General features: G+C 40.1%; 1 protein-coding gene across 1 annotated transcript; it reads left to right on the forward strand.

Annotated features, from left to right (window-relative positions):
* Nucleotides 1-1,288: 1,288 nt before the first annotated feature.
* On the forward strand, nucleotides 1,289-22,773 carry ERMP1 (endoplasmic reticulum metallopeptidase 1). Its single transcript, XM_049795738.1, has 15 exons — nucleotides 1,289-1,572; nucleotides 2,536-2,837; nucleotides 6,262-6,389; nucleotides 6,744-6,849; nucleotides 7,735-7,881; nucleotides 9,953-10,045; nucleotides 11,417-11,629; nucleotides 12,600-12,820; nucleotides 15,392-15,566; nucleotides 16,153-16,343; nucleotides 16,966-17,118; nucleotides 17,661-17,863; nucleotides 18,602-18,717; nucleotides 19,176-19,339; nucleotides 20,482-22,773. The coding sequence occupies exons 1-15, from the start codon at nucleotides 1,289-1,291 to the stop codon at nucleotides 20,644-20,646; spliced, it is 2,661 nt and encodes an 886-aa protein (XP_049651695.1). The 3' UTR covers nucleotides 20,647-22,773.
* Nucleotides 22,774-26,327: the final 3,554 nt, after the last annotated feature.

Raw genomic sequence — 26,327 nt, forward strand, 5'->3', positions numbered from 1 at the left:
AAACTCACTAGGCCAGAATATGGAAATTTACTAAAGCACCTGAGGTGTCCAGAGAGCACAGTCATCACATTTTAGCACACTGCTCCTTCAGACTTTTTCATCCCCCAGGGTACTGCAACTCCTGTTAGAAAGCTTCCACGTGGCAACACAGAGGCAGGGTAGAAAGCAGCGACGTTCACTGTTTATACGCAACATTGGAGATATTGAAACAGCCATTTCTCTGGATCACGTCATTACATATTTTGTTTCCAGATCAGATCATGTCACAGAGCACAAGAGACCAGTATCTTCGGAGTCGCAAGGCACGCTGCAAAGCAGTACGATAAAGACAGGAAAAATAACCGTACAACAGCTCCGTCCCATCTCTCAAAGGCGCTGTGAGAACAGGCAGAAGCGTGCTTCCCCCCCACCCCCCCAAGAGAAGCAAGCGGAGCACCACAGGGGTGACAGTCGGTGTCACACCTCAGGACCCCATCCTCACAGGTGCTCTCCTTGGCACGACTTCAGTGGAAGTTGCTGTTGCCCAGCACCTCCACGAGTTACTGCACTTCACCCTCAGCAACCCGAGCTCCAGTCTGGGCATGGCCACAGCTATGAAATGCCACAAATGTAACGCGGGGGGTTGGGGAGGAACCCCAGCGACCCCGAGCACGGCCAGTGCCATGACTTTGTGTCTGCAAGGCTTCACCACCCTTTGCCCCAGGCCTGGTGGTTTCTGGCACTCTTTACTGCTCCCCCACGGACACTGCCGTCACTCCTGCACACTTTCCTTCGTGTTTTAGTGTTGGGAAAGAGGGGGGGGGGGGGGGGGGGGGGGGGGAGGGGGAAGGAAGAAGAAATGCCGTGAAAAGACGAAGAGTTCTACATCTCTGTGCGTGAGGCGACACTGCCCGGAAAGCACGGGGCGACCGCGATCAAGCGCCGGGTCGGGCCGACGCCCGCCCGGGCGCCGTGGCGGTACAGAGGGCTCCACCGCTACCGGGCCGGTGGCCTCCACTGGCAACCGCCGCCAACGGCTTCCCGGCCTGGGCTTTGTGGCCGGACGCACGGCCGGGGCTGCAAGCGACCGTTGCAGGCCCGCAGGGAAACGCGCAGCGCGGGCCCGGGGGAGGGAGGGGCCGGCGACGGGGCCCTGCCCCTCCCCGCCCCCCCCACCGCCCCGTGACTCGCGGAGCCACGCCCCCCGCCCTCTGGCCCCTCCGTACCCCGCCGAGGAGGGGGCCGGGCCCCCTCTTTTGACCCTCGCCCGTTTCCGTATCGCGCGCCTGCGCGGCGGGACTCGCGGCCCATGGAGCAGAGCGCGGCGGCGGCGGCTGTGTGGCGGCTCCGCGCGACCGGCGGCCACCGGGACCGCGACCGGGACCGGGGCCACCCGCCGGCGCGGGATGACGGCGACGGCGACGCGGGCGGGAAGAAGCGGGGCGGGCGGCGGCCGCTGCCCGAGGGGCGCGGGGCGCCGCTGGTGCTGCTGTACCTGCTGGGGCTGCGGGCGCTGGTGCACGTCTCGCACCGACAGCTGCTGAGCCAGCCGTCCGCCGCCGGGCCCCGCGAGTTCAGCGCTCCCCGCGCCAGGTACGGCAGGGGCGGCGAGGGCGGGCTGCCCCTCCTGCCGGGCCCGCGGCCGCGGAGGATGCGGCGGAGGGCCCTGGGGCGCGCCCGCGCCGCGCCAGCCGGCGGGCAGAGTCCGCCCGCTGTTAGTCCCGGGGCGACGGTAGCCGCGGGTGCCGTTTGCTTTCCGCAGGGAGCCCCGGCGGGACGCTCGCCGCGGCGGCCCGGCCCGGCCCGGCCCTGCCTCCGGGCGGGCGCGGGGTCCCGGGTCGGGGGCGTCCCGTTAGAGGTGTCGGTGCGGCGGGTGGGAGCCCGGCGGGCTGGCTGAGGCTGAGCCGGTGCGGGCCTCTGCCGTCAGCTGCTGGGTTGCCGTCCTTCGCGGGGCGCTGGGGTCTTCCCCTGCCCTCGGCGAGAGCTCGGAGCCCGCTCGGGCGCTCGCAGAACGTAGGTGAGAGTGTTGCGAGGGCTCCAGGCCTCGTCCTGGCTGCCCCTTAGAGGTGCCCTTTGGGGCTGACCGAACAGCGCGTGCTCTCGTCGTATGAGGAAGGGGAGAGTAGGGGCGTAGTCGGGAAAGTTTCTCTGCAGATGCTTAGTTGGTGTAAATCTTGCCAAGAGTGTGCTTATTCAGGCGTTCAGGGAAGAGCGCGTATGCGCGAGCAGAACGTTGTTAAAGCTAAAATCTTCAGCTGCTCCGTTCACCCTGTTGTTTCTTTTTGCATTGATACGTTCAAGACAGGAAACCAGTAGTTTGGTTTATTATTGTGACAGGTAGAATGAGGAGCCCTGAGTAAAGATCAGTACTGTATGCCCGCTGCCATAATGATCTTTGGCATCTTGACTACAGTTATCTCCAGGTGGCTTTATAGTCTCTTCCACTTCCCGTCAGTTTTGAAATAGGGACAATGTACAAAAACGTTACCGCTGTAGATAAGTTGCGTACTAAATGTTGAACATGTTGATGCTGAATGTGTAATTTGTCTCTTACAGGGGGTATCTTGACAACATAACAGCAATTGGGCCCAGAACAGTTGGAAGTCCAGAAAATGAAGTTCTTGCAGTTAACTACCTCTTAGAACAAGTTCAGGCAATAGAAAGAGAAAGCACAGATGCTCACAAGATATCTGTAGACATACAGAGGCCCACCGGCTCCTTCAGCATTGACTTTTTAGGAGGCTTTACTAGTTACTATGCAAATATAACCAATGTCATAGTGAAGCTGGAACCCCGAAGTGGAGCTGAGCATGCAGTGTTATCCAATTGTCACTTTGATTCTGTACCAAATACCCCAGGTAGGTCCACATGTTCATTCTGTTTTTCTGTATATTACATGAGCCCCAGAGCTTGGCTCGCTGTCTTCTCGTTTCAAGCAGCATCATAGCCACATGCTAGACTACTGCATGTGTCAACTCGTCTGCTTGATTTCCATGAGATTCAGTATTTAGAGTGACAGGTTGGTCCTATGAAAGTCAGGATTTCACTCTCACTTTCTGGTAGGCAGCCAAAAAAGTATAGTATATTTTTTATAGTATTAAAGATACTATATTTAGATTTCTAGAAAGTTTGGTTATATCTGACTTCCTTGTAATTCACTGCTTATGCATATGTTTCATGTGCTGCTTCCACCTGTCATTCAGGTCTTTCCATACTTCTGTAGTGATTTAATCCTGGCTTTCCTTTCACAGGATGCTTTGTGCCAGAGAATGTTCCTGCTCCCACTAACCAGTCTGTGTTTTCCCCTCCCTTTGCTGGTATTGTACTTTATGTCAAATTTTTAGTGTTATATCCTTAAGCGATGCCAATTTTTTTTTTGTTTCTGCATTCAAAGCTTCTGTCTCAAAAGACTGTAGTGATCAAAGATTAAGGTTCTGTTGCCTTGGTAGTGTCTACATCTCACTGCTACTTTCACTGTCACTGTTGTGTAGTCTCTTATTCTTGTCCCTCTGCATTTTTATAAACCTAATCATGTTAAATAATTATTGCAGCAAGGGTGTAAACAGCTTTGTAAATACATGGTTTTAACAGTGCCGGGAAGGTAGGGAACCGAAAACTGCAGGAAAGCATTTGTTGCAACACTCAGCCACAGGTGTATGTGTGCCTGTCATTGTGGTTGAAGAATACCTACAGATTTCAGTCACTAACAGCACAGCTTTTACTGAAGTTTCTTCGTTTACACCCCACGTGGTGTTTTATTTTGGGGGGTAAACCTGTTCTTTAGCACATGCAAATAGCCTTCATTATTGAGAAAACTGTCGGGTATTGGGTACAGAAACAAAAACTTGCTGTACTCTTTGTGCCTTTTTTCTGTCAACAAATAGTATACAGAACTTCTCTTTCTCCTCAGTCATGTTTAGGCAAGATGAGTCTCCAAATGAAGCTTAATAACTGCATGATTATTAAACATGCTCTGTGATTTAGGAACTTCAGAGATGCTAATTACTGTATTTATAGTCTAAATATGGCTCCCTAGACTTAGAGTACTTCACAAGCTTAATACAATGGTTATTGAAAACTGCCTTTAAAGTGATGCCCGAGGTAAATTGTGTGTCTGTTTCTATGGGTTGTAATACAGGATTATGTCTACATCAATTACTTTCTTTATAGTTACTCTCACAGTAAAATATTTCACCAACCTTGCACAGAGATGCCAAAAAACTTTAGGGATTTTTATAGGATTGTACAGAAGTCTGTGGAGGAGCTAGAAATCGGCCTGTACGCTTGCCTTTAATCAGAAAGCAGCCTAGCCCTTTACCACAACAGTGAGGAGCTGCTCTGTGTTTTGTTGTCTTAGTGTGAAACTTGCACATAACCTAAGCAACAACCTTTTGTTTTCTATTCTTCTGTATTTCTGTAAGTTATTTCTTTACATCTTTTTTTGATTTCCAAAAATGTGTTATTTAACCAGAATCGGCAGGACTCAGTGGTTAATGAGTAATGTAGTTGAAAATCAGGTAATAAAACATAATCTGCTGTTGACGCTTATGAAATGATTAAAGCAAAACTCAGTAAACCGTTAGAGCTTCAGTGTTAGAAAAAGCTTGAGCCTCCTTGTGAAGGAAAAACAGAAACAGTGAATTTCTAAAACATGTCTCTTGTTCTAATGGTACTAATTTTTATGGCCTATTTGATTCTTTTCTAATAAACTTGAAAGCAGAAACATCCTTAAAATTATCATCGCAGATGTAGCTGATAACATGGGTTTATTAGTTTACTGTTATTTGCCATAAAATCTGTTTTAACCTCACATCAGTTTTGCCGTATATGAAGTATTTGAGGATGATAACTTTCTTTGTGAGCTTGTGTCATAGTCTATGGCTACATGGCTGCTTTACTCAGATGTAAATCTGTATGTTTGTTGAAACCAATAACTTGTTTTTCTTAGCTTCACAGCAAGGCAGATAAGTGATTAGTCTCACTGAAAACTATAATCGCTTGTCTGCTGAGTTATCAACACAGCATAAGTTAGATAAAAGAAATCGGTGTGGCCAAGAGTAGACTACTGATAAATTCGGGTGGCAATATAATCAGGGCTTTAAATCAGATGTTTGGCGGGGGCTTTTTGGAAAGCTTTTGGCAGAACAAGTAATTCATTGCTGAGAAATAGATCAGAGAACAGTGTATTGGAAAGATTTTGGTTTTATTTATTTATTCTAAAGTACTTCCATACAATAAGCTAAGGCTAAAATTTAGACTGAGATTTGTATGGGGAATATGCCCTTTTCATGGAAGGGGCAGATATGTCTACATTCTGCCAAGTTACAAGCTTTGGAAAAGGTGGGGCTTTATGTGTAGATTAAACAGTTTTAGCAGCTAACAAGTCTGTCCTAATTGTGTGCTGAGGCCTGACCACACTGTCGTCCTCTCGGTGTACATCAGCATTATATATGCAACCCATGCCTGAAGGAAGGAGGTTAAATTTCTCTGTTTGCTTCTAAATGTTATTGATTAGAGTGGGGTAGGGAGACGCCACAGCTTGCACCAAAGTGAGGGAAATGGAGCAATGGGTGACCTTGGCTGAAAGATGGGTGCTTAATCAAGATAAAAAAAGTGGTGGGGCATGGGAGGAGGTGCGAGGAAGTGAGAGTAAGTCTAGAATACTGTTGGATGAGGGAGTCAAAGAGAACAGACTACTGAGGTCAGAGCAAAAGGGGTTTTCTGCAAATAAAGAAGGGTGGTGGAAAGCATCTGGTCATGAAAATACTGTATTATTATGTATCCTTTCATTTTAAGAATGTTTTAAAGGTGTGAATTCTGGTGTTTCCTTTGCTTTACTTTGCAGTCTTGGTCTTGTGTTACTTTGAGGTTTTGTCCACTTACTTGAATGCCTTGTAACAGTGTAGAATGCTTTAGGGAGACTTGTGTGGGAATGTTTATTTTTTTAAAATTTGAGTATGCTGTAAGTGAAAATTATGTCCTTGTTTATTTGTATTGTTCTTAGAAAAATAGATAATGATTACTTTGCTTGCTTAGTAACCTAGTTAGTCTACTTTGCTTGAGCAGTAGTATTGGATCTGATATCTTGTACTTCACTTGTGCAACTTTTGAGCATTATTTTTCTGTCTGCCATTGCTTTTAACTAGCATAGACACAGGGTACAAGCAGTAGCAGAAAATGTACAAAAGCTTGGAGTAATTGTACCTCAGATTATCTTCTCTGGCCTTTGTTGCAGTTCTGTGTGTTTGTGGTAAGCCATGCTATTCTGCTGATTATTTTAAGGTGCCAGTGATGATGCTGTTAGCTGTGCAGTGATGCTTGAAATACTCAACACACTTTCAAAATCATCAGAGCCCCTGCAGCATGCTGTCATATTCTTATTTAATGGTGCAGAAGAAAATATTTTGCAGGTAAGAATATGCTAGAATTATAAAATATATCTCAAAGCTGTGTATTAAGACTCTGGCAAAGGAAAGAGTAACTGCAGATATGGCTTGTATTTAATCTGTTGAAATATAGTTAAATGCCAGTCTTAACATTCTGAGAAAAATGTATTTGATTTCAAAGGGAAAAATATACTTAGATTAAGAATATTGTCCACATTAATTTAATTAGAAGACTTGGATTTTCTGCATCTGTTTGTGTTGTAAGTGATCTGGCTGCCTTGTCCAATCTTGAGTTATGATCATATGTGATGGAAAATAACATTTAGGCTGGTCTGGAAGATATTTGACCTATATTTTTTTTTTTGTTTTCTCATCAAGGCTAGTCATGGCTTCATTACACAACATGAGTGGGCCAAGTCAATTAGAGCTTTTATTAACCTGGAGGCAGCAGGTGTAGGAGGAAAAGAACTTGTTTTTCAAACAGGTATGAGCTTGCAATGTGTCCAGTTTCTACACTAGGATAATTTGATAATAAACAGTATAGACTTGAAGGAGTATTGAAAGTGACTCATAAGCAAAAGACAGGAGAACCTCTGTGCCTCGCTCCCAGCCCTGTGCAGCAAATAAGTTGCTCTCCATCTTTATATACTTGTAGGCTAAAGCTCTGCCACAGAAGTTGCCTTGTAGGTGGGAAGCCTGTGTAGAACAGAATTACAGAAGTTGTATTTACCTTTTACGTCAAGGTAGTAAGGAGAAAAACAGATTTGGATACCTCATATGTCTTGCATACTTACACTTTCATATGCTTTATTTAATTTTCACAGCAGCTCTTTCAAAATCTGTGCAGGGAGTTGTTGGCATTAGAACTCCATCTGCTGCTCAGGAAGCAGCAAAACTTCTGCGTTTTGTAGGCTACAGTTAAACTTCTGCTCCATCCTAGTTGGTCTGCGGACTTCCATCTACTGCTGGACCTGCTTAATTGTTTACTTGCACTGAACGCTTTAGTGGAGAGACTTTTCTCTAAACAACAATTTTGAGGTGTGATACATAGATGATAAATTGGAAACTCTGCCAAAGGTTGTGACTTCTTCATTAGTGCTAGGTCTTTTTTGAGAGATGGCTTATATGCTCTGCCAATGAACACTCCAGGTATCAGTGCTTTCCCCCCCACACCCCAAGTGTAACTAATTCTTTCTCTTAAGTATGAGTCATTCAGCTGACACAAATGCACTTAGTATATACCCTGTGGGGCAACAGCATTAAAACTCTAGTAGTTCCTTTGTATTATTTATTTGTTACTGTAAAGATAGATACCATTACTGAAGTTCAAAAAGTGGTAGTTGTGGAATTTCTGCTCATCTTTTATTAGGACCTGAGAATCCTTGGTTGGTACAAGCATACGTAGTTGCAGCCAAACATCCCTTTGCCTCTGTGGTGGCACAGGAAATATTTCAGAGTGGCATTATCCCAGCAGATACAGACTTCCGTATCTACAGGGACTTTGGCAATGTTCCAGGTATGTTATCAGAAGGCATGTCAATGTGCATTATGCAGCCATTTATCTTAAGTTTATAACAGGGAGACCTTTCTGTGGTTTACTATGTGAACGTCCTCAAATTTGGTTTGTCTTTCAGTTTGGGAGCAAATTTTCCTGCTTTTTTGCTAAGGCAAGAGCCTTTAGATTTGGTTTGTCATGTAGGTTATTAAGGATTTTTTTTGGAGACTGCTGTTTTCCAGAAAGAAACTACATGGTAGAAAAGTTTCCTCAAAATCAGGAAAACACTGCATGAATTAACAGTACGCTGTTAAACATTCTGTTTTGAAACATTTTGGTAATGGTGCCAATAACCTGCTTGCAAGAATTAAATGTCTGTACCTAATGGATAAACTGTAATCATCTTTTTTAAAAACAGAAACTTAGTAATTAATGCATTTTTGTTACCTTTTTTTTGTCATAATCAAGCACACGACAGCAGTTACTGGTTTTGCTAATCTGTTTACAGTTTGCTATCCATTCTGCAGAGAATGACCAGTGGGAAAAAATGTGGTACGCACAGTGCAAACACAGTTCAAAGGAATGTAGACTTCTGTAAAATCCTTGCTGTCTGGCACAGGTGGTCATTGGAGTCACTTTCAAGAAAAGTGATATTTCTGAATTGATTATTGGAACAAAACATGTTGGCATATTGTGGACTGTTCCAAAGTGTGCTTCTAGCTTGAAAATAAAGCAGCTGATTTTGTACAATGTGTTCTTTATTTGTTCAGAATTGTACCTGGATCATAAATGAATTCTCACTGAACTCTGTTTTTTCTAGACAAATAGAACAATTGAGTTAAAAGAACTAGTTTGTTCCTCTTTGTCTACTGGTAGAATTGAGTGATTTGTTAAACCTCTGCAAAACTGTGAGGATTCAGATTGCAGACAGCAGCTTTTTGCATATGCAGCTGAGGTGGTGTGTGTTTGGGATACACTGAATGTATATAATAATGTAGAAAACCTTTTTTTTTGTAAATATTTTTTGTTTGTTTTTACAAATTAGTTGGACTCTCAGACTGGCTAGTTGAAAAGCTGTTTACAAGTTAGACCTAAAAAGAACATACCTGGTATTTTGAGAAGGTCTTCATATAGTTTGAAAGTGCTGCTTTTACTTACTTTACAATGTGGATCTCTATTTACTAGTAAATGTTTGGAAAGCACCTTGTGCATCTTTTCTGAAGCTGAGATGATTAAGAATTTTCATGTGTTTCTCCAGTAGAGATGAGTTTGTGTACAGATGTCATGCAAATCAATACATTAGAAAGGATAGATATTTTAAAATGTTTTAAAGTGTCCTTTTTTAAATACATGTGTGTTGTGGTTTAAGCCCACAGCAACTCGTCACCACGCAGCTGCTCACTCACTCCAACCCCCCCACACACACTTCAGTGGGATGGGGAAGAGAATCAAAAAAAAGACTAGTAAAACTCATTGATTGAGATAAGAACAATTTAACAACCAAAGTAAAATGAAATGTAAGATTACTAATAAAAAATATAATAATAATTGTAATAGAAAGGAAATAACACAGAAAAACACTCCAAGAAAAGACAAGTGATGCACAATGCAATTGCTCACCACCTGTGGATTGCTGCTTGGGCATTGGTCAGCAGGTGGTGAGCAATTGCATTGTGTATCACTTGTCTTAGGGGTTTTTTTTGTTTGGTTTGGTTTTTTTTTGTTACATTCCTTTGCATTATTGTTGTTAGTATTGTTAGTACTACATTTTATTTTACTTTAGTTATTAAATCATTGTTAACCAACAGGTGTTATTTTTTCTTTCTGATTCTCCTCCCCATCCCACTGGGTGGAGGGAGAGTGAGGAAGTGGCTGCATGGGGCCTAGTTGCTGGCTGGGCTTAAAGCACGACAACATGGCATCCCTGTTAGTCTTCCTTCTACAAAGCAGACTATTTTGTTCATCTTTAAGGATAGTGAGTGGGCTACAAAGTAGAACAAAGTTTTCGGTGAAAGATGTCTGAGGCTTTCACATGTTTGTTTTGAGGTTTTAGGTTTACATAATTTCAAACATGCTTTTTCTCTCTCTCTAGGAATAGATTTGGCTTTTATTGAAAATGGCTATATTTATCATACAGAATATGACACATCAGACAGAATTTTAACAGATTCCATTCAGAGAGCAGGTTGGTATTTCAAAAATCCGGTAATTTACTGAAGAGTAGTGTTGTAGCTGCTTTTTCATTTTGCTGTAAGACTACCATCACAAGAAATTTGTAATTTTAATTACACATTTAGAACATGCTAGACATGTTCTAAAGAGCAAAGAATTAACTGAATGCATGTCTTTCAAATACAAAGGAAGTATTTTGTCAACTTGGGAAGATAAACTTTATCAGCATCCAGTGATGTTCATTTGAAAGTAACTGTGGAATCTAGTTAAGGTTATAATCTAGCTGTTGATACCTGATTGTTCAGTGTTCTGTGTTCGTTTTCTCTCAGTATTCATGTTCATCATGAGAAGTTTATGGTTAAGTTGGTGGCATAGTGACTGATCTGCCAACAGAGTTTTTCTCTTGTAGAATATATCTCAGTCAAATTTCTGTGGTAGCACACAAACTGTGGGTAAACAGGATTTATTTTCTACTAACAGGTCGTGCTCATAGCAGGCTATTTGACATACTGCAGTAAAGAAAATTACAGTAAGACCTTTAGTTTTGCAGGAAAAATTAATGTAATCCTAAATGCCTGCAGGATTTTGACCATTTCTCTGATTAAGCTTATACAGAAGCCAGCTTAGATGACCAACATGAATAAGAGTTTTAAATGCTTTCTTGTGCCAAAGCAGTTGCAAGACAGTAACACTTATAAATTCCTGTGGGACAGGTGATTGTACTGGTCATGGTAGTTACCTAGAACATCTCTTGCTAAACATATCACAGCTAAAAAAAAAAAAAAAAGACAAACTTTTTGGCCAGTAAGCACTTTTACGCATCAAGCAAAAGCAAAATGAAAGTTGAGAACAATTGTTTCGATTACATGTGTTTTGGCTGTACTGGGAGAAAGGAAAAGGTTGTTGATACCTGTAGGCTACAAAGGAAAATAGCCTCCTTGTCTCCTACCTTAGAGTCATCTAGGGAAAGAAAGGCACATTATGCACAGTTACTGAAACATGGATGCGTTGCTAGTGGCAAGAAGAGGAGTAAGTTTAGGAAATTACAAACTCATCTATGGGTTAGTCTTGTAGTCCGGTGCCTTAATATCAGACCTGAAGAAGGGCTTATGGGCTGGAGCTTGATTACTCCCTTCATTGCAACAGTGTTTCAATACATGAAGCTTCCCAAGTATACATATTTTAGTGACAGCTGTATAGATTAACTAATGAAAATAGTATGCTGTGCATACCATGGAATACCTGTTTCAGAATAATCAGTTGTATATTCATGTCTTTGAGGATATTTCAATACAGTTTTATTTTTAAGAACACTTCTATTTTAAAGAATGCTGTGTACTAATTCATCAACCCTGATGTAGTTATGTATCTGCTTTTTTAATAGGTGACAATATTCTAGGTGTCCTAAAATACCTAGCAACATCAGATAAGTTGGCTAATTCTTTTGAGTATCGACATGGAAATGTTGTGTTCTTTGATGTGCTTGGTTTATTTGTCCTGGCTTATCCTGCTCGTGTTGGCACCATCATGAACTATATTACAGCAGCAATTGCTTTTCTTTATTTAAGCAAGAAAGTATTACAGCCCAAAACTAGAGGTAAGCCTAGTTGTTAAAAAAAAAAAAAAAATCAATCATATTACTTTTTAATGTATAGCAGTTAGTAGATGGAGAAGTATTCAGATGATTAAGGCATCTTTTTAGATAAACTTCAGAAATAAATTTTAGGTGTGCAGCATAACATAGGAGATGCTTTGTGGTTTTTAAATCAACTGTGAATAATTCTGATGAAGAAAGACTGTGATGGGCCTAGATGTCTAGCATTTATGAATCATGATTACATCTCTTATGCTTTCATGAAGAGTAAATCATTTAAAGATCTGAAAAGGGAAAACATACCCCAAAACTTGCTTAGTATCTATATAAACTCATTGTTCTGGTAGCACAGGTAGGGCTTCAGAGTTCCTTCTTTAACACCTGTCCATAGGCAGGAGCAAATAAGTAAACAACAAATGGGGAAAAAGACAGCAAAGCTTAAGAAAGGGTGTAAAACAACTTAAATCTTCTAGTTAGACTTTTTGGGTATGTGTACGAGCATACCTCTTTTAAAAAAAAAAAAAAATCAAACCAAAAAAACCTGCCAACCTGCTTCCTCCACCCCACCCCAAAATCCAGCAAACTTTTTCTGGAGTAAGAAAAAGTTACAAGACAAGCTAGTTCAACTTTTTTTTCTTTTTTTTTTTTTTTTTTTTTTTTTTTTTTTTTTTGAGACGTGGCTCCATTGGTGCCTTAGAGAAATTTTTACTATCGGGAACATGGTAGTCTGCAAAATACACTATTACTCTGGGAATAAATCTTGCAGCAGAGAAGACTGCAAAAAGACTTGCAAAGAAGTAGGCTAAGTGATTTAGACTATGCTGTTAAGAAATCTTCAGAGTGGACTCCTCGTGCAGTTTTATTTTTGTCATTAAAGCAATTATACAGTGGGGTAACTACAGTCTTGGTGATAGTCTGTATAGTCTGGAGTAGAATACATGACTACTGAATGAATCTTCTTTCTTCTTCATAGCTATTCATAACCTGAAGAAATTCTTTACTGCATTCGGCGTAACACTGATAAGTTGGGTCTGCACACTGGTGACAGTCCTTATAGTGGCAGTGTTCATCTCCGTCATTGGACGATCTCTTTCTTGGTACACCCATTTCTATGTTTCTGTGTTTCTGTATGGCACTGCAGCTGCAGCTAATCTTGTTCTTGTGCATACGCTAGCCAAGAAGTCCTTCCTCAAGGTAAGCTTGGCTTCATTGCTAATGTTGAAGGGTAATGTAGTGTTTAATCTGTGGAAGACTTAATTTTTGAGTTGATTAAAAAGATGCAAAAATTTTCTGTATTGGACAGAAGTATTTAAAATGTTGCTGTAAAAATTGCTACATCTAAGCATGGAGATGACTCTACTAAATCAGAGTTAAGAGCTTTGTGATTTAAGGGTTTCTCCTTGCTAATGACCTTCAGGAGCTGCTTCAGAAAAAAGGGCAAAAACCTAGTAGAATACAGTATAAGGTACTGTTTCTTTCTCTATCTGCACCTTGCCTTCCTGCCATCCCTTCAGTGATAAAAGCGCAGAGCAACAGCTGGAGAATTTAGGGTTTTTGATACTTTTCAATGTTCTTGATGATAATTACAGAATCTACATATATACTGGAACATTCTTGGAATCTTACCAGATTGTTGCCTCTGAATGTACTTCCATGGCAGGTTCCCTAAATTTAATAATTTATTTTGGTACAGTACCTCCTTATGTATCTTTTAGTATTTTTATTCTTTATTTAATCTGATTTATCATTTACATTTTGTTGTGAAACTTGGAATTCCAGTTCTCTCTGTTTTATTCTGTTCTTTTATTATGCGTGTTTTGGTGATGTCGTTTGTATTTCTAACGTTCTAAGCAAATAATACGATTTTTTTTTCAGATGGTTCATTTGAGAGCTTTTTTCTTACATCTATGAGAATTTCTAGTTCTGTCGTGCCCTCTTCCAATACAGTAATCTGTGCTGTACAGAGCTTTCTAAATGAAGCTGTTGTAAAAATTTTGAGTAGTCATCCATCCTTCTACAATTATTCTGATTGTTAGTTGTTTTGACCACAGCTGGAGATAGAACAGAGCTCTTGATAGTCCATGCTCTTTTCTACAACAGGTAAAGGTCATTTAGGCCCCTGCAAGGCTCGGTGAGGATTCGGTGGTGTTACCTTTCCATTGCTGTCATTCGTCATGATTACTGTCTATCTACCTTTTTTGCTTAGAATTCTTTTTTATGGACTAACCAACGTGATTCTACTTGCGTAGTAATGGCATAACTGTAGCTCACAACAATCCCATATGTTCAGATGATAGTTTAATGATTTTGTATTAAAAACAAATAGGGCTGTGAGGTGGTACCTTGAGGTATCTGACAGATGATGCTCTTCCAGGGCAGAAGGTGACTGCTTGAGCCTGTTAGGTTTAGGTTTTAGGTGCAGTCATATTCAGTTGTTCAGCTTGCTGTTACTTATCTTCTCTGCCATTTGTACAAGCTTTGGGCAACAGAATTTAGGAAATGTAAGCTGTCAGCCAAATCCAGCTTCATCCTTGGATGTGAAGAAGTTTTAAGAATTTACTGAAATTTGATTGTATGGAAAGTTTGGGCGGATCCATCATGTCTTTACCTGGAAGTGTTTTTTTTTAATTGTTTGGGGAAGGGGAACGTTATTTGGTATATATATGTGGTGGTGTCCTTTTGTGGAAAAGATGAGCCAATTATAAAAGAGATTTGATGTTCCCATTTTCTAGTCTTTTGGAAGAGCTGATGGGAGACCATACTTTGATAACGGTTCAGCCGTTCAAGGCTCTGGATTTACTTCTTGCTTGTTGATTGTCTGATCAGATCAACCAACTTGATGTCATGAGTCTCTTTATTTACTTGCATGCTGCAGTTTGCAATACACCATACAGGTTTTTTTGCCTCTGTAACTTACATTGTACTTAGAGTTGCATAAAAGTTTTGGAAGTTAATCTTGGCAATGCCTTGGTGTTTTCTGTTGTGAATTAATAAGCTTTTTTTTTTGAAGCAGGTTTGGCAACTCGTATTTCCCCCCCTCCCCCCTTTTCTTTTTTTTCCCTACTCAGCCTGAAACTGAACTATGTGCTTTTTGATAGCCGTTGTTCACGCAAGCAGTTGTTCTTGCTGCTAGCAGGTTTCACAGTTAATCTTGCACTACAAACACTGTAGCATTGCCAGTGTAACCTAAAAAAAGCCCACAAAACCAAATTACATTTTTGATGGTTAAACTTCCTTCCTTTTTGAAAAGGTATCTAGTATTACCTGACCCATGAAAGTGACAGCTGCGGACTAGTAACTGAGCTTGTGTAGCAAGTGTATCAACAGGTGTACTGTTCAAAAACAGGCTTAGAATCGCAGGAGATACAGATAATTTTTTCACACATAAGTACTATGTAACTTTTTTATATGCTTCACAAATACCAATGCTTTTTATAAAAAGGCCTTATTTGCCTGTGTACCTGAAACATTAGCCTTCCATCTTCTTGGTGTTGTAATTTGTATGTTCTCTTCCTCCTTTCACCCCAGCCCATGTAATCTCTTTTTGAAGCTATGTCAGAGCAGATCTAAAAAATGGAAAAAAAAAAAGTATACTGTCATGGATAACTCTAAATAGTAAGAAAATGGTGAGATGATGCTTGTCAAAATTGTTTTGTCCAAGGAAAACAATGATATACAAGAAATAAGGATTTTTCTGTGTGTTCTCATGAGATGTGATACATGGAATATGCTCAGTAATGAGTGTATTTGCTTTTTTTGTTACAGAATATGAATGAGCAGTACCTGGGAGATATTTTTTTTGATGCCTCATTGATGATTTGGTCCATAGCATTGGCTGTGGTTACTCAGATGGGCCTTTGTTCAGCATTCATTTGTACGTTATGGGTAGCATTTCCTTTACTTGCTAAGCTGATGATCCATAAAGAATTCGGCCAAAAAGGTATGAATTTTGAGGGGGGAGGTTGTATACCAAAACTTCTGCCCCTACTATTGGATATTGAATGTTTTCCTCCAAACCCTGTTATTTAAGCAAAAGAAATCCCAAACTTCAAATCTGAATAGTCAAAGTAACCATGTGACATTTTCCTAACAAGGAAAAGTCTTAATGAACTAAGGACAGTTTGAAAGTATGGAGAAGTTCGTTAAAAACAAACAAACAAACTGAAAAATTTACTGTGTCTCAAGCTAAAAAGAACAATACTATGTGAGGTTATTAGGTGATCAGATACTTTGATGGACAGTAAAGGTTGTTAAAAAATACTGTAATATTTAAACAGTGTTTGGAACAGAACACCTGTTTACATTTTTTTTGTAATACAAGAATTGTTTTGGGGTGTTTTTGGAAGAGTTACATTGGCATGGCCATGCAAAATGAGATCCCCTTTCCATATCCTTGTAAAGGGTAAGGACCAGTATTGTGTATGGGACCTTGCAGCAGTATATGGATATATTAGTAAAGCTGTGTGTTTATGTCCTTTTAAGCTTTTACAATTTTTTTGTCTTTTGGTTTTTTGTGTCTCTTATAGGTGCCACAATGAAGTTTGTCATGATGTACATGCTCGGAATGTTTGTTCCGTATCTGTATATGATGTATCTTAGTTGGACTGTATTTGAAATGTTTACACCTATCATGGGGCGAAGTGGTTCAGAAATTCTACCAGATGTGGTGTTGGCAGGATTTATTGTGGTCATTACTATGATTCTGTCATCCTATTTTGTAAGTAGAATTTGTAAATGTTTAAAACTTTTAAACTTTCTCTAGAGTTTAGAATCAATGTTTTTCTAAATTAATACTTGAAGTTAATGATAATTTGACAATATCTTTAGTGTAAAGGGAAGCTTCTAGGAAACATGTCAAAGATTCCATGTTTTGTGTTAGTCAAAGAAAAGTCATTGAAACGGCTTTCAAAAACATATCTGCTCTATGATGATGTAGTAACGATTGGTGTAAAATATGCAATTTAATGCTGGAGTTTGAACAGATATTCGTTTCAGGTGAAGTATAGTATGTAGCTGAACAATACATATACTACACTTCAGAAAAGAAAATTTCTTGGAGGTTTTTTTTTGTCAGCTGCCTTTGCCACAAAGGTTCTGAGTTTTTGTTGGCAGATGTTTTAAAAAACAGGAAATCATTGAAAGCTCTAGGAAGTACTCACGTTATTCATTTTGGTTATAAATACTGAGATTACTAAGAAGTGTCTTGTGTCAGGTAGTACTTCTAATGGTATATTTTCAATGTACTTTCAGTTCCATAACTGGATTTTAGAGTTATACGAGTAGCGTCATATTTCTTAAATCTTGCAGTTTTATAACTGGGCTGTCTTTTTATTCTCTAGATTAACTTCATTTACCTTGTCAAAAGTACAAAAACGACGCTAATAACTTTAACTGCTGTGTTTGTAGTCACTCTGATTCTCGTTTGTAGTGGAATCTTCTTTCCTTACAGTTCTGATGCGGCTAATCCAAAGCCTAAGCGAGTCTTTCTCCAGGTAAGAAAAGCCTTGCATATCTTATTGCCTCTATTGGTTGCAAGAGTGTTTGTTTTTTTCAAAGCTTAACGCCCCACCCCACCTGCCCCCAAAAGAATAACCTTCCCTTTGTTGCTTGATTTGAAAGCTCTAATGATTATTCCTGGATTTGAAAGAATTACTAATGTTTCCCATGGTCAATCTCTGTGTTCAGTTTATCTGTCAGAGGAGCAGGCTTTTTATAGGGGATTTGAAGTGGGAGAATTGAGTAAGCAATGATAATTTAAAAAGTGAATGTGATGGGAGATGAGCAAATACTTATAGGCACAGTCATCTTTTGAACATAGGTATTTTTATGGTATGTTTTTTTTATCTGAGTAATTCTCTCTATATATTCATAAATACTCAGAGATGTGTGCAGTGCATACTGAAAATTGAGTAGACCTTAAGGATTGACATGGAGATATTTCAGAATCACTTCTGACTCTTCTGAACTGCGCAGGCTCCATCATCTTTCTCTGTCTTTTTTTCCACCACCCCCCCCCTCCCCCCCCCCCTTCTAGCACACGAGTAGAAGATTTCATGATGTAGATGGAAACGTGGTTAAAAGTGACTCTGGTATATGGATTAATGGATTTGATTATAATGGGATATCTCACATAACTCCCCATGTACCTGAAATCAATGACACCATTAGAACTGCATGTGAGGAGCACGCTCCTTTCTGTGGCCTTCCTTGGATTCTGCCAGTGCATTTCATGTTCCGGTTGGTGTGAACACAGCTTCACTTGAGCACTTACTGCCAAAGCACATTGTCATTCATGCAATCTTGCTTATGTAAGGGAAGAAAAAGTAAGGCTAATCTCGGTCTAAAAGTAAATAATCCTTCCACTTCAGAAGACACTTAAACTTCTGTCTAGGTGCAGTGTCTTGTGCCAGAATCTCTGCAAGAGATTGCTGGGTCTGCTGCAGGAGCTGTAGAAGTTGATGTGTGGAAAATCAATGTCAGCACCAGTGGAAAAAAAGGGGAAGGGGGCAGCCTTCCAAAGGGCAATTCAGAGTAGGAGTATGTATGTCTCTTCCCTTCTTTGCTGCCTCACCCCAGCTGACAGCAGAGGAAGTCTAAAGTAGCTGGTCTCCATGGAAGAAAACAAGCTGCTGTGACTATTTCTCATATCCCAAGAATCTTCTGAGCAAAAGTGTAGCGATTTGAAGAGGCAAATATTCTTACTTATTTTACTGCTTTGTAAATTAAGGCGGATGAAGGTAATGAACATACAGGTGACTGTTTTTTCTATTAATATGCACTTTAAATATTTGGCCATAAGATGCTAATTTTACCTGCCTTCTGCTAGGGTCAGTAACTTTTGAATATTTCATTTAGTAAGCACACAGTCAGCTATGTTGTACAAAATCTTCTCTGCTTCTCATATTTAGTACCTCTGAGTGTTGCATTGAGAATATGTTAAAAAGTTTGGGGTTTTGTTTTTGGGTTTTTTAACAGGAAAAACTGGTATCTTCCTGCTCCAGAAATTATTCCAAGAAGCCCCCTTCACTTTAAAGTTCTGTCCAAGGAGCTGATGCCTGGGAACTCTGTGAGGTTAAGCTTTGAAGTATCTGGTGAGTGACTGAAGCTTCTGGTTTGTGATTTGTGTTTATTTTTATGCCAATAACAAATCAGGTTTTGACTCCAGTACTGCAGGTTCTAATGCCATTCCCAAGATAGTCAGCTTTGTGAGATTAGCATGAATTAATTCAGTTTCATAACACGCTAGAAGCTGTGGGTGTTGTGTTACAGTTGTTATTTGGGGTACTGATAACCTTGTCTATTTTGAGTAAGCCTTGATCTTTTTATACCAAGTCCTTTCTTAAAGTCAATTTTATAGCTCTGTCCCTCTCCTACATCATCATCTCATTTATCTCACCACTTAGAAATAATGGAAGCTTCTTCTGTACACAAGACAATTGCATCATGTTGTGAAAGACAGCAATAGATAACATGCTACTACACAGGAAAATAGATGGTTCTTCTACCTCCACCTGTTGATACATCTAGATGCATATCCCTGTCTCTGCAGGTCCAAGTCACATGTCTCTCTATGTTAGGCCACATGAAGGGTCGGTTCTGTCCACTTGGTCTCTCGGGGATGGTATACCAGTTGCTAGCTTAGGAGGAGACTACTTTGTGTTTTACTCCCGTGGGCTGCAGGCTACACCGTGGCACTTCTGGGTAGAACTGACAGTGAGTATGCTGCTGCTGGAAACGCAGCAATCCCTTGGTCTGCCGTTGTCACCATTTCTGTATTCTTATGTGAGAAATGTTATAATAACTTTCCTAAGCTTTGCTTTATTTGATAGATCCTAATTCTAGCTTCCCTCTTTTAATTTCTCCCTCAGCTTTATACATCAGCTCACATATATTTTTGACGGTTAGTCCACTAACTTGCCAAACAGCCAAAGGGAGAATATTTTCTGTGTCTCCATGGTCTTAGGTTGTAAGTTTGGATTTCTCTGATCTTAACCTTATAGTTCTTGAAGTTTTATCTTTATTACTGTTATTTCAGAGTTCTTTTTCCTATTGTGAGTAGTTTCCTTTTGATATATTTTGTTTGGTTGGTTTGGGGAAATTAGAGGGAGTCCTTGGTGGGAAACCTACCTGTCTTGAAGCTGAAGAGAGTTGTAAAAGCTTTGTTCTCTAAATTTTCTTGTACGTTATTTTCAGTTGGAAGCAAGGCTTCCAGCATTGCTGTTCCAGAGTTTATGACCTCCCTACTCTGTTAACTTGCCAGTGAAGAACTTTTTGCAGATTTATATGTTTTTTATTACAGGTTTAACAGTGTCTTATTCTTTGAGTAAATATTACAAAAACTTTTGAAAGTTCAGGAAGTCCCTTGTGTTTTCCTGGATCAGGCAGTCTAAACACTTAACCAAATAATCCTCTGAGGGTATTTGGTAAAGGCAGACAGGAATCTGCAGTGTGACAAGCTTCGCAAGATTGATAGTGGCAAAGCTAGGCAGAAAAGCCTTTCAATCCTAAGGATCACAATAGAAGGATCAGTATAAATACTGTGTTGGAGTCCATGTCTTGATTTGTCAGCAAAATGAACAGATACAAACTTTGAAGTTGGAGCATGTGCATGCTATGTAATGTCAGAGGCACTGTGACCTGAATACCTAGTTGCAAGTTCAATTCATATTGAACTCATCATGTAATCAGACTGGTATGTTTGAAGACAGGAAGTGTTTTAACATATAGGACAAAAAGCTGCAGGATGAAGTTTGTTGCATAGATATCAAATCTGTAGAAAAGTATATCTGGATTGATCTTATGTTTAAAAGCCATAAACAGTCATAAAGACTGTGTTGCCCTTTTCTCACTTTCAGGCCCCAGAAAAGCATTCTGATGGAATAGTCTCCCTCGCCATAGCAGCACATTACTTTTTTGGGGAAGATCAAAAGTCACCTCAACTCTATGCCTTACTGGAGAGGTTTCCAAACTGGACGTTTTCTTCTGGTTGGTCCTGCACTTACGACCTTTTTGTCTTTTAACGTTGACAGTAATGCAGCGCTAATAGGGTAATCTGTCTGATGCAGAATGCTGTTATAGCAAACACTTTCTAACAAGATGCCAGAGACTCAAAAGAATTTAAAGTACTTTGGTGACAAATGGTGTTTCTTTGGCAGTTTAACTATTTAAAGACTACTGCTGTCTTGGGGATATGACTTCGTGTCAACATGAATGCAGTTTGCCTTGGTTCTTCCACTGAAATGGCAGTTTGACTAGTGGTTTTCTTAAAAGGAAAACTGCATTTGACAAGGTAATGTTAGCATATTACGCCAATTGTAATGAAAGGGCCTCGTGAACTTATTTTGATATTATGTAAAATACAGCTGTACTTCATGCACATGTGGGGACTATCACCTACCAATCCTATCCGTCCTATTAAAGTGAGATCTTCAGCTAAAGGATGCTTGTTGTGGTAGGGGGGCAGAGGTGGCAAAGTCCTAAACATTACTTTTGTCACTGGATGAAGTCACTGAAGCTATGCTGCTTGTGTAGGTTGCATTCCCAGTCCTTGGCAAATGTACAACGCAGAAAAATCAATATTATGATGGAATGTGGTAACTATTTATCTAGATTATCTTCTCCAAATAATATGTTGCTGTTAAAAACTTAGTTCCTACCCTTTTGCCTGTTTCCTCAGTGTTACAACTTGAGTGGGTAAGTTTGACCTAACCATCATATTGTGGGGTTTTTTCCTGTTGGGATCTTTCAGTATCAGCATGTAAGCATGGGACTTGCTCTCTTGTATGTAAGAGTGCTAAGTTCCTGCTCCTTTATGTGGATATCTTGTAATTAACCTACTTTATACTTCAAGTTATCTTCTAATTTATTAGAATTGGCTAATTTTTGGTATCTCCTCTGGAGAGACTTTTGGTAATGTGACAGTATTGCACTTCGCTAATATGTTTAACTGTTTCTTAAAGTACAGTTTGCTTTCCATAAGGAAAAATACCAGGAAGAGTCATCTTTAAAAAGATCTCTAATATTTCTGGATTGCTCATATTTCCATAGAATGGGTTTTGTAAATGACTGAGAGTGCTTTAAAATACCCAGTTTTAATTGACAAGCTTTGAGTTCAGAAGACACTGATCTCTGTTTTTTTTATACTCCCAGGTTTTTTTAAGTGCAGTGTAATATTTAATGTTAGTTTCTGAAATTCAAAGAACTCTGTGTACCTGGAGAAAATTCATACTTTTTTCCAAACTATGTATAGAACATTGTGACATGAATACTGTGCTACAAATTATACAGATCAGTATTTTGTTCATCTCATGAGTATTGCCAAAATTGCATGCAAAGCAGATTTTGTGCATGCATCATCATTTTGAGTAAAAACATGCTAATACTGGGAAGTTTGCAGGGCATGTGAAAGAAAATTTTGTGACTCTAGTTTGTGTGAGCTGTGATGGACAGCAGCTCCCCGATTGGGTATTTTTCCTTCAAATTGTTCTGTAGTTGTGGATGATAGTGGCAAGAACCAGTTTCATTTGTTGCAAGGTACATTTGTGAAGACTGTCAACTGGCTCATGGACTAGAGTAAGAGGTTTAATTACTGTAATCATAATGAACTGTCCATCAGTATCTTAAAACCAGTGGGTCTTTCTGCATTAACATGTGCATTAATCATCACTTGCTTGATTGTATCTGATTTGAAACTACAATCCCTGTATTACACATTTACTATTTTTAAAAAAGTGCTATTAATGATTTGAAAAATGTGTCTTGAATCTCAGCAAATGTTTTGTACTGTACTCTAGCTGATGTACAGCTAGTTAACTAAAGCTGTACTGATATTTACTGTCTTCCTCAGTTTTGATTTTTATTTTGTGTTTTGCCTCTGATTTAAAGCTTTGAAAAAGTGCTATGTGAAGAATTTGTAGTGGGAGCCAAAAATATAAAAATGCCTGTTAGAAATGTCTGGAACTTCAGTGAAGCAATAACTTTTGCTAACTCAGGATTTAACCTTTATTACATAATTTAATTATGAGGGATGTCTGGTTTGTTATAAATTTCTGTCTTTGTAAATAAAAGCAAAAATCAGTGAAACAATTTTCAGCATGATTAAAGGCATATTTGAGTTGTTTCTATTCATTGCACTATGTTTTATTTAAGCTTGGGGTAGAAATATTTTTAAGTGATGCTGGAGTTAGACAGCTAGCATTAGAGCTACGTGGAAGATAATGCATGGCTGAAGACTGTAAAAATTGTTAAAATGAGGGCCCTGGCTGGTTGCCTGGAGAGGAAGGTTCTTCCTGAAACAAGATGTGGTATGGAAGTCACTGGTAGCAAACCTAAGTACTCTTTGCAAAACTGACAGCTGAGAGCAAATTTATTGTTGATCACAATAGAAAAAACAGGATGTAAAAGTTTGCTGTTTCAGTGTCTGTCTACTTCCCCATTCAGTATAAGCAGATTAGTCTTTTACTGTGGTTTATTAATTCTCATAAAAATTGTGTGTCTTACTCTGTGAAATATATGATAAGCAAGCAGCTGGTAATTTTAAGGATAGAAGGGCATAGGAGTAGAAAAAGTCTTTATTCTTAGTGGGGGCAGTAAGCAGCCAGTTGATTGGAATTACCCTATGTTCATCTGAAACAATTTACATGCACAGGCTTTTCTAAATTGCTTTACTCTTCCTTAACGCTAGAGTTCTTTCCTGACTTTTGATGGCTTTGAGAATCTGTTATGTTCTCTATTAACATACATAGTACTTTGTTTCATATCTGTAGATTAAAGAGCTTCAGAAATAAGCACTTTATCAATTTAAGCATGTGGTTGCAAAGCAGGCCTGTACCTGTTGTGGTTATATCATCTAATGCAGCATTAGAGCATCACTGTACCTTCAGATTTCCTGTCAAGTAGAAGCAGACTGTTGAGCTGAGTGGAGCTGTTCTGTGTTAGCAAGACCCATCTTTAATGTCTGTTCATTTTATGTTGCGTTGCAAGCCTGTTGGAAAAACACTAATCAAATAGACAAGATCTAACAAGTCTATACAGAGCTAATTGTAGCATATGGACATAGCTGCTGAAGAGTTTGCCTGCATGGTAATGCTGTTCACTACTTTTTGCCTTGAGGGCTAAACCTAATCTGGTTCTTGATAATAATCAGGAAGGAGCCTGCAGGATGACCCATTTTAGAACTTGATGTGTGGTCTCAGTGAAGGATGGTTAAAAAGCCATCCAACATCAGTAACCCCAAGTGCTGTCACAAAACTGTGTGCTTCAATGATGTGAAGTTGCACAAGTGTGACTTCTGTTTTGAAGCTAGAACATGGATTCTCAAGTCTTAATGAAAATCTGTTCCAGTCTCAGAGGATAAATTAGTCCTAGAAATTAGGCTTCCCTGTTCACTGCAGAAGAGGTTCTGTTGGGCTATGACACTTTATGGTTCTGACAAAGCTTCAGATGCAGCTTGAGAACAGACCAAGGATAAAGCTGAGACTTGAGCAGGAAGTATAAGCCAATTTAGGGACATCTAGTCACTGCTATCTATATTTCAAACAGCGTGTCAAGCAGCACTGGCCGTGAACAGAACAATTTTTTAAAAGATTTCAGTTTCAGAAGGCTGTAAGAATCAGTCTTGAAAGTTAGCAGTAGTTCATCTAGAAAGGAGTAATTCTGCAGTTGGGTCTGAGACTCTGGAACAAATAGAAGCTTCAAAGCCAATAGGTACAGGATAATTTAAGTAACTGTCTTAGAAAGCTGCCCATGCACAGTTTATTCAGGATGGTTCCTTCTTCTGTGTGTGGTGATGTGGTGTTTCTTTTTTTTTTTTTTTATAGGAAACAACAATTTGAAAAAAGTTATGAAAGAGTGGTTAGGTGCCTTATGTCTGAACTGTTTAGCTAGCTTCAGCCTCCAGTTGTGTGCTTTTGTAAAGTCTCTTTTCAGTGCTGTCTGGCAGGAAACTCCTTGAGTTTACTTATCTTGGGTGGGTGGTACATGATAAATAGAAAACTCAGCAAGTTGTATCTCTCTTTCAGAGTGGTATGAGAAAGCTCTTTCCTTTTCTGTGCTTAAGCACTTGGGACTACTTTTGCCGTTCACCATAAGCTGGCATTCATCTCACGGCCCACTAGAATATTTCAATAGTCTTCAGCTCTAGGCTAGGAACTATGATGAGACAGTAAATTGCATCTGTGGCCTTTTTTTCTTGGGGCCTCTCCTTCCTTCAGTGAAGCCAGCCTACCACCCTCAACAAGTTAACCATCTTTAATATATAATTATAGCTGTAGACAACTTCCCTTGGTTTATGAGAAGGAACCTCTTTTATATAGGTTCGGGCTAGATTATGCATTCATGTATTTGTTTACTTAGCTGTGAATCTCAACCTGTAGCTTACAGACACTTCAGCTTTAACACTGTTTTAAGTTGGTTGCTTTGGACTAAAACACATTAGTGAAAAATTAGCTTACTTTGGTTGACATAAGTGATGGTGAAAATTATCCTCAGAAATGTGACTTGACTCAAGCAGTTTTGCAAGTATACCCTATGTGAGAGGATTTTTTTAAATGGGTAGCAAGGAATCCAGCATTGTTGCTGTTTTTCAGAGACAATTGGTTTTTTACAGGATGAGAACCAGATCAAGAAAACTTCATATGCAAACGCTGGTGAAGGAGGAAGTTGGACATCTTTCTACAGCATTTAATGGCAAATGCTTAAGTAGGCCAGGCTGGCAAGAACCAGGGCAGCCAGTTTTATGTGAGCTGGATAAACAAAGTATGATGAGAGGCAGTGAGTTGGAATTCCGTAGACAATGTTGACTCCCAGCTGCTTAAATGGCCCATTTTTCCTATGTGTATGTTGAGGTAATAGTGCATATTTGTAGATAAATAAACCTTTTGTGATGGGTTAATCTTGACTGGCTGCCAGGTGCCCACCAAACTGCTCTCTCATGCCCTCTCCTCAGCAGGCCAGGAGGAGAAAATGAGATGAAAAAGCTTATGGGTTGAAACAGGGAGATTACTCATCAGTTACCATAACAGGCAAAACAAACTGTCCTTGAGGGAAATTGACTGCCAATTAAAAATAAAGTAGGATAGCAGCAACAACAACAAAAAAAAATAAAACTGCCTTTGCCCAACCTCCCCCTTCTTCCCAGACTCAACTTCATTCTTCTACCTCCTCTTCCACAGTGATGCAGAGGGATCGGGGATGGTTAGTCAAGGGTCGGGTCATGGTCAGTCTGTAGTAACTCCTCTCTGCTGCTCCTTTCTCTTCTTGCTGTTCTCCAGCCCCAGGGTAGGGTCCCTCCCATGGGCCAGTCTTTCATGAACTGCTCCAATGTGGATATTCCTCCCAATGGGATACTCCCTCAGGAACAGACTGTTCCAGCACCAGTCCCCCACAGGCTGCCACTCCTGCCAGAAAACCTGCTCCTGTGTGGGCTCTTCATGGGCTGCAGCTTTCTTCAGGGCTCATCCACCTGCACTGGTGTGGGGTCCTCCAGAGGCAACAGTGTGGGTATCTGCTCTGATGTGCTCCACAATGGGTTGCTCTGCTCTGATGTGCTCCACAATGGGTTGCAGGGGGACAGCCTGCTTCACCATGGTCTTAAAAAGATCTTAACTAACTGCTAAACAACAGTAGCACAGTAGTAAGATACTAATATTAAGAATGTTAGTGTATTGGTTAATGTTTTTACTTACACAGCTCCACAGGCTGC

Source organism: Accipiter gentilis, chromosome Z (genome assembly GCF_929443795.1).
Source record: "Accipiter gentilis chromosome Z, bAccGen1.1, whole genome shotgun sequence".
In the NCBI taxonomy this organism is placed as follows: domain Eukaryota; kingdom Metazoa; phylum Chordata; class Aves; order Accipitriformes; family Accipitridae; genus Astur; species Astur gentilis.